Raw genomic sequence first — 14,556 nt, forward strand, 5'->3', positions numbered from 1 at the left:
GGATAGGGATGTGGGGTGCGGGGGTGGTTATGTGCATGCCTGTGGCTAGATAGTGGCACAGAGAAGCTTGTTAAGGGATGTCCAACAGTAATGGAAAAATGTGCTATAACAATGGGGAAGGGGCGGCCATGGTCAAACTCAAGGGTGTCATGGCCCAGTAACTACCATACCAGAGAGAGTCCAGTCCCTTGTGGGGTGACTGATCCATACTCATGGTGGAGTGCGGCGTGACCTGAGGAAGAGCGATCCATGACTAATGGATAGGGTGTGGGCACCATACCTCATGGGGAAAGGGATCAATGGGCATGCCTGCCAAGTGGCCTCATGGCATGTGGGATGCATGGGAGAGTACTACATAGCTTTTGGGAAAGTCGGGCTGTATTATGGGGGCGTGGTGTATATCTTACAGGGGGGTGAAAGCATTGTAACCCGGGGCAGGGAGGCTGCAAATGAACTCTCACTGAAGCATGCTGCATATTTATTGGGGAAAGGAGGCTTTATATCGGGGAGACCTCCAACATGCATAGGAGAGGGATCCATAACTTATAAAAGAGAGTGCTGAATGTCCCATGCGTGGGAGTACCCGAACTTGTAGAGCTCCAAAATGTAAGGTAAGGTTGAGATAAGAACGCTGTTGTGAGTCACGGGAGAGGGGTCATGCGATTCTGAAGCACTCTTCTTAGGATCCAGTATTCAGGCCTTGGAGGACCCACTTCTGTTGATGAGGCAGATGGAAGCGCCAACACATTCCCCTTTTTTCTTCCCCGTAGGAAGTCCATTTACTGTGAAAGTGACCGGAGAGGGCCGCATGAAGGAGAGCATCACCAGGCGCAGGCAGGCTCCTTCTATCGCCAGCATCGGGAGCACCTGTGATCTTAACCTCAAAATACCAGGTATGACCAGCACCTGGATGGGAAGGGGCACTGCACCTCTCTGGGGTTGAAGGGGGCGAATGGAAGAGCTCATATGTTAAGGGGTGGATGGGGGGGGTTCAAATGTAAACTGCTCAAGGCCCACTATGACCAGCCATTGTGGCTCTGCTTCCTGCACATCTAGGCAGTCCCAGCAGCACTGCAGCCCTTTCCCACTCAGTCTTCCGATTCCATGCTGCTGATTTGCTCTGTAGATCTGACCTTTGCTTCATGAACCTTCTCGAGTATTCTTCATTTATGAATCCTTGAAAAATAAACACCAGCTCCTTCCCATGTTGCGCCACCACTTCTTTAAGACATGGGCTACCAGACACACATGACCTGCGGCATGACCAACTTGAGTCGTATGAACATATTTCCTTTTATTCCTGCTTGCCAACATAGCTACCCTTACAGCTCCCTTCTGTAGAACTATTTTTAAAATCGTCTTTTATTGGTGCACCTTCAAAAGTCTTTGCTGCATTTAAAACAGCCAATTAGTTAGCTCCAGGATCTCAAATTCCCTACTGCCAGCAGGGACTAGAATTAGGCAAAGTCAGGAAACAGATAGTGGCATCCTATGCCCTTATACATTATCATGTTGAGCACTGCAGGGGTAGGGTGACCAGATATCCTGGTTTTGCTGGGACAATCCCAGAATTTGCTGCTCCAACCCGGTGTCCCGAAGCTTTTTTGATTTAAAAAACACTGTCCCGGGATTTGAGGGTTGGGTGGAGACCGTCCTTTTTTTTATATACCCGATTGAAGAATCCAAGATTGTGCTGTCTACCGCTATCCCCACTCCATTTTCACCCCATCCCCACACCTTCTCTCTTCTTTTGGGGGTTGAAAACATGGCGCTTTACGGCCCTGTAAAGGACAGGCAGGGGATGTGTGGTTTATTTTTCAAGGATTCTTCATTTCATTATATTTTCCTACTTGCTGAACTCTTTATTGCTTCCTTCCCCCACCTTTCTTTCCATCCATCCCTTCTCTCTACCTTTCTCACTTCCACGTTCAATCTGTCTTCCTTCATCCTTCTCTCCAACTTCTCCTACCCTTTCCCCCTGCTCTCCTCACCCCTTGCCATTCTTTCTCTGTTACACTCTTTCATTACCCTGACACATTCCCCACCCTCTGCCTCCTTTTTCATCTTCCCTTTTGGATTCTTTTCACTCCCTATCCTGTTACATCATGGATGACCTATCCCTTGCTCCTTACCTATTCCTCAATGTTTTCTTCTCCTCTCCGTCTCCCTCTATATACCTTCTCTTTACCTGCCACCACTTCTATATCTCTCCTGGTCCCAATTTATTTCCTGCTCTCCTGGCTTGCCTATATCTTCCACTCTCCTGCTACGCTCTCCATTACCCTTTTTTCTGGTTCTGGCATTTCTTCTCTTTCTTCCACCTTTTCTATTCCTCTCCTCTTTCCTTCCCGTCTCGCTCCCCTCAGGGAACTGGTTCCAGATGGTGTCGGCCCAGGAGCGGCTGACGCGCACCTTCACGCGAAGCAGCCACACCTACACGCGCACAGAGAGAACCGAAATCAGCAAAACGCGTGGCGGCGAGACCAAGCGGGAGGTGCGAGTAGAAGAATCCACGCAGGTCGGCGGGGACCCCTTCCAGCATGTCTTCGGGGACTTCCTGGGGCGTGAAAGCCTTGGGACCTTCAGCAACATCGCCAGGCAGGAGGGTGCGTGCTGCACGTGCAAACCATAGGATTATCTCGCCGCCCACAAAGAAGGCCTAGGGCCTGTTATGCATGAAGGCTTAGTCATCCTTCTCTAAAAATGATACCAATGGGTGTGGGGTATGGGGGCAAGGGAAGACGAGTCTACTGGAAGGCAAGTAGTGTTAAGGAGGGTCAGTCACAAGTCAGCCAAAGGCTGATTTATAACCGACTGTTCCCTAGACATATACGCCTTTCAGTGGATGTCTTAAAAATTGCCAGTAGACACTGCATGTTCCTAGTGGTAGAAGTGTATCAATAAAAGTAGTGGAGTTGGGACCCCGGCAGGGGGCAGACTAGGCAAGAAGGGAGTAACGTGCAAGACACTTTTCAAGGGTTGCAGCCATGCTGGTTATGATATGATATGTTATTTATAACAGCCAACTGAGTTGAAACGGATCTCATTTTAACTGGAACTGCTGTTGGGTGTTAAAGTGGAGGAGTGTGGAAAAAAAGTAGTGGAACTGTTTGCAGTAAAAAATAAAAGTAGTGCAACGTTGCTCCCTATCGTTCCTGCTCACTTTGACCACTGCACGTCTCTCTCCATAAGAATCCACCAGTCACTGTCGTCATTCTGATTTACTTCCTTGATAGTATACAAAGCCTCTTTAGGGGTTAGGCGGGAGTGGAAAAACGTCTTTATATTAGAGCACCAGGTGATTTACCACTCCACCAAATTCTGAGTGTCATCCTTTCGTGTGGCGGAAACGTCCTCCACACAAGCTTTACCTCATGCGATATTTCCACATGTAGCAACATGACATGTCCCCATGGAGTCCACAAAGGGGGGAAATGAAGAGTCTGCATGACTGAATCATGTGGGCCCTTCCCGTTAATGCAGGTTTCCCTCATGCGGTAACAGTCAGCAAATTTGACAGCGTACCGCCAAGCTCGTAGCTAAGCCCAAGGTGCCTTGTCATTTTTGCAGTTCAGCTAAGTGGACAATAGCACATTACCCCTCCAAAAGATGCTCAGTGGCGATTGTGCTTCCCTGCCCAGAAAGTTAGCATGGCATAGGAAGGATTCTGTATAATACAAAATAGGGTGTTGCCCACTGTCAGTGGAAGTTGGGGCAAAACATAGTGACAAACACAAAAGCCTTCCACCGGGACATATTTCTGCTTCAATCAAACTAAAATCATTACAGAAGAAATCAGGGGGCTTGCAAGTGGTCAACCACTAGAGTGCAAACACTTAATCGAATGATGTTGTCAAAGAAAAACCTATAAGTTTATGTCTTGATCATTATTTCCTTAGTTTTAAACAGATATTGCTCCAAGAAAACGTGGTCTTGGATAATAGAGAGCAATTAAGAAAAGGAAAGGGAAAAAGCCAGAAGAGTCCCTTGTTCCCAATCAGGCCATCACCCAATCTTAGGGTCCCTGGTGCCCCATCGGGCCATCACACAATCTTAGGGTCCCTGGTGCCCCATCGGGCCATCACCCAATCTTAGGGTCCCTTGTGCCCATTTGGGCCATCACACAATCTTAGGGTCCTTTGTGCCCCATGGGGCCATCACCCATTCTTTGGGTTTTACCTTTTTTACTCAGTGCTTTTCCCTTTGCTTTTCTTTATTGATCTCTATTATCCAAGGCAACGTTTTCTTGGAGCAATGCTGGTTTAAAACTAAGGAATAATGATCAAGGCTTATTGATAAACGTATAAGTTTTTCTTTGACAACATAATTCGTCAAAATGTTTGTACTGGATTGCTGGTTAGTGGGTGACTACTTGCAAGCCCCCAGTTTTCTTCTGCAATGATTTCTGTTTGATGACGCAGACATATTTCCGGTGGAAGACTGTTGTGTTTTTCATTGGAAGGAAGCTGGACAAGACTGGGCCAAGTGTGTGCCGATGGGCTCTCTGCGAGCACATGGAGATGTGTGCGTAGTAACACAGGATGATATGGAACTGAGAAGGATGGAGAAATTGCAATGCTAGTTTGGGTTTGGCCTGCCCTGGTGACCTCGCCTGCCCATGAAGGAGAATATGGTTCATTCATGGAGGTGCCTCCCAGAAGGTGAGGTGGTGAAAAAATCCAGTCAACATTTAAAAAGAGGCGGGACAGCAGCATTAGCTCAGCGGATGATGGGAAGAAGAGGGCATTGGGCTGATGAAAGGGAGAGAAAAAAAGGAGACGATGTTAGTGAAAGAATGAGTGCAGTAGAACATAAGGAGAGGATGGCGTAGAATTAATAATTGCAGGTGATGCAGAGGAGCTGATGATGGAACAGATGAGTCTGGAAGAACAATAGGCAAGAACAAAAGAATGGAAAAATGGAACGAAAGGAGGGTTGGATAGCATTGATGAAGGCACAGAATGGAATAGCCTTGACTTGATGCATGCAGGGGAGGTGAGGATGGACAGATGAGAAGAAGTGCATATGACGTCTTAGAATGTATGCCCTGGAGAGGATAACATAGAATAGACGCCTGCTGGAGAAGGAACGAATATGATTCGACAGAATGAATCACCCAAGTGAAGATGATATAGAACTGGAGAAGGAGCGCATATTAAGTGAGAACATGCATGACCCCAGGAGGGGACGCAGTGGAATTGAAGGGGGCAGAAGTGGAAAACAGAGGCTGTGATCACATTAGCTAAAGGTCTCCAAAAGCAGAAGCTGGGATAGAATGAGAATGGGTAAGAGGATGGTGTAGAATTGATACGGTGCGAATGAGAAGGAATAGATAGTCCAGCTGATATGACAAATCAACTACAAATACCTGGGGCAAAGATCAGCTCTAGCATGGCCTTTTTGAGGATTTTCTCCAGCCAGGCAGGGTCCTGCACTCTCGAGGGCTTGAGCTAAAGCCTTGTCTTTGTGCTCTTGTAGATCCCAGAGACATGCATGATGTGCTGGTTAGATATAGAATCCAAAGGGCCCATTCTCAAAAAACAATACAGCCCAGAAACAAAACCCCTATTCACTTTATATAAGGAATGTAAATGACTCCCTTAGCCATTTGTTTGTTGCACAGTCCTATGTGTCCCAGCTGTGGGACTGCATGTTTCTGCACTGCTTTGCCTTCTGTGTGGGGGTCACAGATCAGAATGGCTAGAGACAAGTGGCAGCAGAAAACCAGGCCATGTGCTGTCATCACATCCTGCTGTAAGATTCCGGCAAAGTTGCCACGTTGCCTTAGTTTGACAAACTCCCTATTTGGGCTGCGAGTGTCAGTAACCCTTGTTTCCCCTGAATGGCAGGTGTGACCGGAGAAGTTGGCTCCCAAGACATGACGGCCCAGGTGACCAGCCCTTCGGGAAAGATGGACGACGCAGAGATCATTGACGGGGAGGACAGCACCTACAGTGTCCGCTTCGTGCCCCAGGAGATGGGCTCACACACAGTCAATGTGAAATACCGGGGTCAGCATGTACCTGGCAGCCCCTTCCAGTTCACCGTGGGGCCCATGGGAGAAGGAGGATCTCACAAAGTGCGTGCCGGAGGCACGGGTCTGGAGAGGGGCGTGGCCGGAGTTCCAGGTGAGGATGCAGATGTGCATGCTGCTCTGCAGGCATGCAGACATGCCAGATTGCTGTTAGGGGATATGTTGACAGGAGAATGATGGGGACAATTCATTACATGACCTGCGACTGGGGGAGGGGGAGTTGCTCTCTGTGGCAGATACCTAATTAGTTACTGTACATGATTGAGAGAAATGCATTTCTGGTAAGGCGGGTTGGTAGGGTTATGTGGTATCTGTGGACTGCAGAGTTTTGTTTGCTAAAATATGACTCTCTGATTTCTCTTGTCCAGCCGAGTTCAGTATCTGGACCAGAGAGGCTGGAGCCGGCGGCCTCTCCATTGCCGTTGAGGGGCCCAGCAAGGCAGAAATTGCTTTTGAAGACAGAAAAGATGGCTCTTGTGGAGTCTCCTACATTGTACAGGAACCAGGTAAGTGGATCAAGGAATGCAGTACTAATTACTACAGTCGCCACCGTCTCCCCACTATGCATCTGAGCGCCTGCAGACTTCGCTCTGTCACCGACAGTGACGGTGCAGTAGTTGGGAAACAGGAAGTGTAGGTGCTTCCCGGCTATGTAAGTGCAAGTGGCTGTAGTGGGAGACTGGAAGTCCCCCAACTATGGCAAGGAAGGTGTCCCCACTATAGGATGTTCCCTAGCTGTCTGAACGCAGGTACCTGTACAGGGGTACCCCATTATTACATAGACCATCTTTTGAAAGTCTGCAGTTTGGACAAACACTTTTGGTCGATTTGTATACATCTATATGTATATGTGTATTCAGGAGTACAGAAGTGGGGGAGGGGTGGGATGGAGACGTCGAGTAGGGAAGCGGCATATGACGCCGAAACCATGTACAAAAAAAAGGTTGAATTTAGGTCGACCAAAACTAGTCGACCAAACTGAAGAGCCTTTTATACAATGAAGAACCCTGTACAGGGAAAGTGTATGTTGTCTAGCTGAGTGAAGGAAGGTATCTGGAGGCAGACTGGATATGCACAGGCCTCGGGAATGCAGGAAATAGCAGTCTAGTGAGTGCAGGCTATGGCAGTGCAGGTATCTGAAGACGGAGCCACTGTGTAAAGAAGGTGTGGCATTGCAGGTATCTGAAGAGGGAGCCACTGTGCATAGAAGGTGTGGCAGTGAAGTTATCTGAAGAAGAAGCTGTTGTACACAGAAGGTGTGGCAGTGAAGCTATCTGAAGAGGGAGCCACTGTCATAGAAGGTGTGGCAGTGATGGAATCTAAAGAGGGATCCACTGTGTTTAGAAGGTGTGGCAGTGAAGGTATCTGAAGAGGGAGCCACTGTCATAGAAGGTGTGGCAGTGATGGAATCTAAAGAGGGATCCACTGTGTTTAGAAGGTGTGGCAGTGAAGGTATCTGAAGAGGGAGCCACTGTCATAGAAGGTGTGGCAGTGATGGAATCTAAAGAGGGATCCACTGTGTTTAGAAGGTGTGGCAGTGATGACATTTGAAGAGGGAGCCACTGTGCCTATAAGGTGTGGCAGTGCAGGAACCTGAAGAGGGAGCCACTGTGCATAGAAGGTGTGGCATTGCAGGAATTTGAAGAGGCAGCCACTGTGCATAGAAGGTGTGGCAGTGATGGAATCTGTAGAGATAAATCGTATGTGCCAAGGATGTGGGGATTTGGGTAGCTTTTGAAAGAGACTGGAAACCCCCCAGCTGTGGGAATGCAAGGTTTCGTAGGTCACTCCCAACTGTGGGAAAGCAGAACCTGTAGAGGGAAACTAGATGTGCCCCATCTGCAGAATGCAAGGTTTCATTGCAGGAGACTAGGTCACTCCCAACTGTGGGAAGGCAGGACCGGTCGAGGGAAACTGGATGTGCCCCACCTGTGGCAATGCAAGGTTTTGTAGAGGGAGACTAGGTCACTCCCAACTGTGGGAAGGCAGGACCGGTCGAGGAAAACTGGATGTGCCCCATCTGCAGAATGCAAGGTTTTGTAGAGAGAGATTGGATAAATCCGAGCTACGGGAATGCAGTATCTGTAGAAGAGAACAGAGGTGCCTGAGCTGAATGTAACATTTTGTAGAGGGAGACTGGGTGTGCCCCAGATGTGGGAATGCAGGTATCCATAGATGGGGTCTGGGTGTCCATAGATGGGGTCTGGGTGTGCCCCAGCTGTTGGAATGCAGGTATCCATAGATGGGTCTGGGTGTCCATAGATGGGGTCTGGGTGTGCCCCAGCTGTGGGAATGCAGGTATCATAGATGGGGTCTGGATGAGCCCCAGCTGTGGGAATGCAGGTATCCATAGATGGGGTCTGGGTTTCTCCGAGCTGCAGGAATGCAGGTATCCATAGATGGGGTCTTGGTATCCATAGATGGGGTCTGGGTATGTCTCAGCTGCGAGAATGCAGGTATCCATGGATGGGGTTTGGGTGTGTCCCAGCTGCGGGAATGCAGGTATCCATAGATGGGGTCTGGGTGTGCCCCAGCTGCGGGAATGCAGGTATCCATATATGGGGTCTGGGTGTCCATAGATGAGGTCTGGGTGTGCCCCAGCTGCTGCAATGCAGGTCTCCATAGAAGGGGCGGGTGTGTCCCAGCTGCGGGAATGCAGGTATCCATACATGGGGTTTGGGTGTGTCCAGCTGCGGGAATGCAGGTATCCATAGATGGGGTCTGGGTGTGCCCCAACTGCAGGAATGCAGGTATCCATAGATGGGGTCTGGGTTTGTCCCAGCTGCGGGAATGCAGGTATCCATAGATGGGGTCTGGATGTCCATAGATGGGGTCTGGGAGTGCCCCAGCTGCAGGAATGCAGGTATCCATAGATGGGGTCTGAGTGTGTCCCAGCTGCGAGAATGCAGGTATCCATAGATGGGGTTTGGGTGTGTCCACCTGCGGGAATGCAGGTATCCATAGATGGGGTCTGGATGTGCCCCTGCTGCGGGAATGCAGGTATCCATAGATGGCGCCTGGGTGTCCATAGATGGGGTCTGAGTGTGCCCCAGCGGCAGGACTGCCGGTATCCATGAATGGGGTTTGGGTGTGCCCCAGCTGCGCGAATGCAGGTATCCATAGATGGCGCCTGGGTGTCCATAGATGGGGTCTGAGTGTGCCCCAGCAGCAGGACTGCCGGTATCCATAAATGGGGTTTGGGTGTGCCCCAGCTGCGGGAATGCAGTTATCCATAGTTAGGGTCTGGGTGTCCACTCCATTGACGTGAAGTTCAACGCTAGCCCCATCCCTGGCAGTCCCTTTAATATCCGTGTAGGCGAGCAGAGCCAGGCTGGAGACCCAGGCATTGTGTCTGCCTATGGACCAGGCCTTGAGGGCGGGACCACAGGTAAGTGCCACGTTGCTACCGGACACACCCTCGGATGTAAAGAGAAGGCCCACTGATTGTAACATGCCTGTGCCAGCTGTAGGGGTGTCTGTATCGGAAGGAGGAGTCTGGATGTGCCCCAATGGCAGAAGTGCAGGTACTTGTAGAGGAGATTAGATGTGCACCAGCTGTGAAGTTGCACCTATTTCTAGAGATAATAAGACTGAGATTGCCCTATCATTTAGGAGAGCGTGTTTCACTAGTAGTGTAACCGTCAAAGAGATATCACCTGTGCTTCTGCTTCATTTTTAACCCTGCTCTATTTTTCAGGTGACTATGAAGTGTCCATCAAGTTTAATGATGAGAATATCCCAGACAGTCCCTTCATTGTCCCTGTGGCCTCGCTCTCAGATGACGCTCGCAGGCTGACGGTCACCAGCCTTCAGGTAAGATGCCAGCCAGTGAGACCCAGCTGTGGCCCTTGACAGCATCCCTTTAATTGGTGTTCTTCCTGCCAGTGAATCATGTCAGTTGATATTGCTTTGCACAGCCTTCCTTAGAAATTTCAAACTGAATTTCAGCTCACTTCACCTTTAGACATTCTGACCTGCCCGTTCCCCACAGTCCCCCCTTCTTTAAGAATTGGGCTAACAGAGACACCTGGCACGCCAACTTGAGGCCTATGCCCATATTTCCTTCTATTCCTGCTTGCCAACACCTTCAGATCCCTTCTGTAGAACTATTAACCTTTCGATTGGTTGCCCAACCATAAAAAGTCTTTGCTACATTTAGTCAGGCCAATACATTAATTCCAGGTTCTGAAAGATACTACTGGCATCAGCAACTACTTTAGAGAATAAAGGGGCACGACCGTTACTATATCTAGGAGGCATTACACTTCCCATAAATGGTGTTCAAGCTCAAAGAGCACATCAGCACTAGCGTTCCAGGCTAGGATTATTCTCAGCTTCTTAAAATGGGCCATAGTTGGGGCCAATCATTCAGAATTTCTGGTGGCAGACTATTTCCCCTTTAGAGTGTGGTTTAGTGGATTTGAGATAGTAGATTCGTAAGCCAAGGCTACTGTCATTACTGGCAATGAACTTGGGCCCAGTGTGAAGCGAGAGACTCTGATGGCGGTCCACAGACCCACAGTGTTGGGTTCAGTGGCGCCTTTAGGGGGTTGGCTAGGGCCCAGGGCAAGGATAAAAGCCATACCTTAGGTACAACGGCCAGTGGCCACTTTACATAGCTTAGTGTAGCCCAGGCATAGCCAAGCACCATGTCCTGGGCGCAGTGGCCAATGGCCATGGCCACAGGCACTTTTCCTGGCGCCAGGTGGCCAGGCACAGTGATCAATGGCTTGGCTGGAGGCCACGGCCATTGCCCTGAACTGGCCATGATCTCTGACACAGCTTGAAGTCAGGGACCCCTGTGGTGGTCCACGGGATGCTGCCCCAGACTCAGAGCATGCATGGCCAACAGCCATGCGCCACATACCATGGTCAGTGGAAGTCCATGCCCCAGGCAAAATGAATACTGGCCATGAAATAGGCCATGGCCAGTGCCCAGTTCCGGCCATGGACTCTGACCCAACTTGAAGCTGCAGATCCTGATGGTGGTGAAAGGACCTGCAATGGGGAAATCCCATCGTGACTCCTGAGTTTGGGCACCAAGGGCCACTTGGGGAGGCTGTCCCAGTGCAGTTACAAGGGGGAAAGCTATGCCCCAGGTAGAGTGGCGACCGTGCAATGACCACTTTGGATGACTTAGTCGGACTCGGGCATGAGCAAAGGCCTTGCCCTTTGACGTGGAGCACTGACCATGGTACATCCTTTATGATTTTGCAATGATTTAGCAACAGGCTTGTTCTTAATGGTCGCTAGGGTTTGGTCAGGGGTTGTCACGTGTCAGGTGAGCGCCTGAACTGTGTGCACTCTTCTCAGGACCTTTCAGAAGCACCTGTTTGATCGTAAACCTCCCACTATTCCTGTGCACGGACTCATCTCATTGAGGCTGAGAAGCCCAGAGTTCCCTATAGTCCAGTCCAGCCCTGGGTGCAAAGTGACTTGCACTGTCAACAAACACCCCGATTCACAGAGAGGTGCAAAGTGTATTTGTGGAGTGCAAAGTGACATTGCTTTGGCAGTGCAAAGTCACTTTGCACTGCCCTAAAAATTCCATGAATTAGGCCCAGAGAGTGGGTGACCAAGAGGTTCTATACATTTATGTATGTCACTCCAAAATGAATATTGTAACCCTATTTTATTACTACAGGAGAAGGGGATGAAGGTGAACCAGCCGGCCTCCTTTGCAGTACAGCTGAATGGCGCCAGAGGGGTGATTGATGCCAAGGTCCATACCCCATCGGGAGCAGTGGAGGAGTGCTATGTTTCCGAGCTGGACAGTGGTAAGGATCACACGAGTTTTAGAATGCCCAACAACTCAGAGTCTCCACAGCATGCTGAGGAGAGGGTGGACTTGGGGGGTTATAGAGATTCTCACATTTCCTTGTTAAAGAATCAAATTACTCTATAAAAATGCAGCAGAAGCATTTATGGAATCGTTAAGGCAGTTCAACGAAAGCAAACCTTGATCATAATGTGCAGCCCATCCTGCAAGCTCATTGGTTAGAGCCACAAAAACCTGCTGCTGCACCTGCAGTTCCTGCGCAACACTGCTGCACCTGCAGTTCCTGTGCAACACTGCTGCTGTACCTGCAGTTCCTGCGCAACACTGCGGCTGCACCTGCAGTTCTTGTGCAACAGTGCTACTGCACCTGCTGTTCCTGCGTAACACTGCTGCTGCACCTGCAGTTCTTGCACAACACTGCTGCTGCACCTGCAGTTCTTGCACAACACTGCTGCTGCACCTGCAGTTCTTGCACAACACTGCTGCTGCACCTGCAGTTCCTGCACAACACTGCTGCTGCACCTGCAGTTCCTGCACAACACTGCTGCTGCACCTGCAGTTCCTGCACAACACTGCTGCTGCACCTGCAGTTCCTGTGCAACACTGCTTCTGCACCTGGAATTCTTGTGAAACACTGCTTCTGCACCTGCAGTTCCTGTGCAACACTGCTGCTGTACCTGCAGTTCCTGCACAACACTGCGGCTGCACCTGCAGTTCTTGTGCAACAGTGCTACTGCACCTGCTGTTCCTGCGTAACACTGCTGCTGCACCTGCAGTTCTTGCACAACACTGCTGCTGCACCTGCAGTTCCTATGTCATACTGCTGTTGCACCTGCAGTTCCTGCACAACACTGCTGCTGCACCTGCAGTTCCTGCACAACACTGCTGCTGCACCTGCAGTTCCTGCGCAACACTGCTTCTGCACCTGGAATTCTTGTGAAACACTGCTTCTGCACCTGCAGTTCCTTCGCAACACTGCTGTTGCACCTGCAGTTCTTGCACAACACTGCTGCTGCACCTGTAGTTCCTGTGCAATACTGCTGTTGCACCTGCAGTTTCTGCACAACACTGCTGCTGCACCTGCAGTTCCTGCACAACACTGCTGCTGGCCGTGTCATAAGTAATGGTTCACAATGGGATTTCAAAGGTAGTCCAGTAAGCTACGATGCAAAACCATAAACTGTGTGCTTTATTCTTTCCACTTTCCAAGATTCCACATTATATAATAGGATTCGTTTGCATTTTACAGATGTCCCCATTACCTTTCACTGGCCCGAATCTGCTTCTGACAAATGGTTTCCCTCCACATGGTGTTTAGAGAATGGCCAAAAAATTAATTTTAGCAAATGACTGAAATAAATTCTGACATGTTGTTTTCTCTCCCCAGATAAGTATGCAATCCGCTTCATTCCTCATGAGAACGGTGTCCACTCCATTGACGTGAAGTTCAACGCTAGCCACATCCCTGGCAGTCCCTTTAATATCCGGGTAGGCGAGCAGAGCCAGGCTGGAGACCCAGGCCTTGTGTCTGCCTATGGACCAGGCCTTGAGGGCGGGACCACAGGTAAGTGCCACGTTGCTACCGGACACACCCTCGGATGTAAAGAGAAGGCCCACTGATAGTAACATGCCTTTTCTAATGTCGCTCTCCTTCAGGGGTGGCTTCTGAGTTTGTGGTGAATACGATCAATGCGGGCTCTGGTGCTCTCTCGTTCACCATCGATGGACCCTCCAAAGTGAAGATGGACTGTGTGGAGTGCCCGGAGGGTTACAAAGTCAGCTACATCCCCATGGCTCCCGGAAACTACTTGATTTCCATCAAATATGGAGGCCCCCAACATATTGTGGGCAGTCCTTTCAAGGCCAAAGTCACAGGTATGTGTTCAGAGGCCTGTCTCGTACAGGATACAGTGGGACCCTCTGCACGTGTTGCTCATCTGTCTGCTCTCTTGTTGGGGTTGACTTTAGTTTAGTTTATTTATTTGTAGAACGCACCAAGCACTTGTCTTACAGGTTACATAATTACATACATTTGTATTGCATTCCCACACACAAGTCCAATCCTATATTTTTTTGTAAATAAATGGCGTTGGCAGAAGTTGATACGCATTTAAACTGTGGTCTCAAACCAAACTCCTGATTGCTTTGCACATCAGCCCACCTCCGCACAGTCGCATACTTTAAGCAAACCAACTGGGTTTACATATTTTAGGGTCTGAGTGCTATATCAAATCAAACTTTACATTCCTGTCTGATTATCTGCCTGGTGGTTCTCCCAGAGTCCCCACCTCTGCTCTATCCAATCCAGGCGGCTCACACCCACCTCCACAGAGATCCTGGAAGTGCTCACTGCCACAGGTTATAATATGCAGCACATCTACCACACAGCAAAAGACAGAGGATCCCCTGAAAGTCTTGCACAAAACCGTATTGACCTGCACCCCCCAGAAATCCCTAACACCATGTTACTCCTCACCTGTCACATCCCACTCAGGCACGCAGCCGGTCCCCTTTCAATTGTTCTGCGCACCGCCCCATTTGACAAAGGCTTCACTGAAACCAGATCATTTACTGTAAGAGCAACCATCTACCAGTTCAGCAACGTTTGTGAGACCTCAACGTGCCATGAATACAATCAACCAGAAAAATCAGACAAGCACTCCTTAAATGTCCTAACATCAGACAGCTTGTCAGAGGACTCACCCCAAACGGAGGCAATATGCATGACCTGTTGTTCAGTGCT

General features: G+C 49.6%; 1 protein-coding gene across 6 annotated transcripts in view; it reads left to right on the plus strand.

The window, feature by feature from the left end:
• The window catches only part of FLNC (filamin C), a 253,022-nt gene that overhangs the window by 221,472 nt on the left and 16,994 nt on the right, over positions 1–14,556 (plus strand). For 5 of the 6 annotated variants that reach the window (XM_069629534.1, XM_069629535.1, XM_069629536.1 and 2 more), the window contains 8 exons: positions 771–893; positions 2,367–2,606; positions 5,850–6,128; positions 6,403–6,540; positions 9,732–9,847; positions 11,679–11,811; positions 13,201–13,377; positions 13,470–13,688. In XM_069629534.1, coding sequence (XP_069485635.1) covers positions 771–893; positions 2,367–2,606; positions 5,850–6,128; positions 6,403–6,540; positions 9,732–9,847; positions 11,679–11,811; positions 13,201–13,377; positions 13,470–13,688 — 1,425 coding nt within the window. The remainder of the gene's footprint in view (positions 1–770; positions 894–2,366; positions 2,607–5,849; positions 6,129–6,402; positions 6,541–9,731; positions 9,848–11,678; positions 11,812–13,200; positions 13,378–13,469; positions 13,689–14,556) is intronic. The other variant, XM_069629538.1, reaches the window with a different exon arrangement.

This window comes from Ambystoma mexicanum, chromosome 12 (genome assembly GCF_040938575.1).
Source record: "Ambystoma mexicanum isolate Mex_15411 chromosome 12, UKY_AmexF1_1, whole genome shotgun sequence".
Lineage (NCBI taxonomy): Eukaryota > Metazoa > Chordata > Amphibia > Caudata > Ambystomatidae > Ambystoma > Ambystoma mexicanum.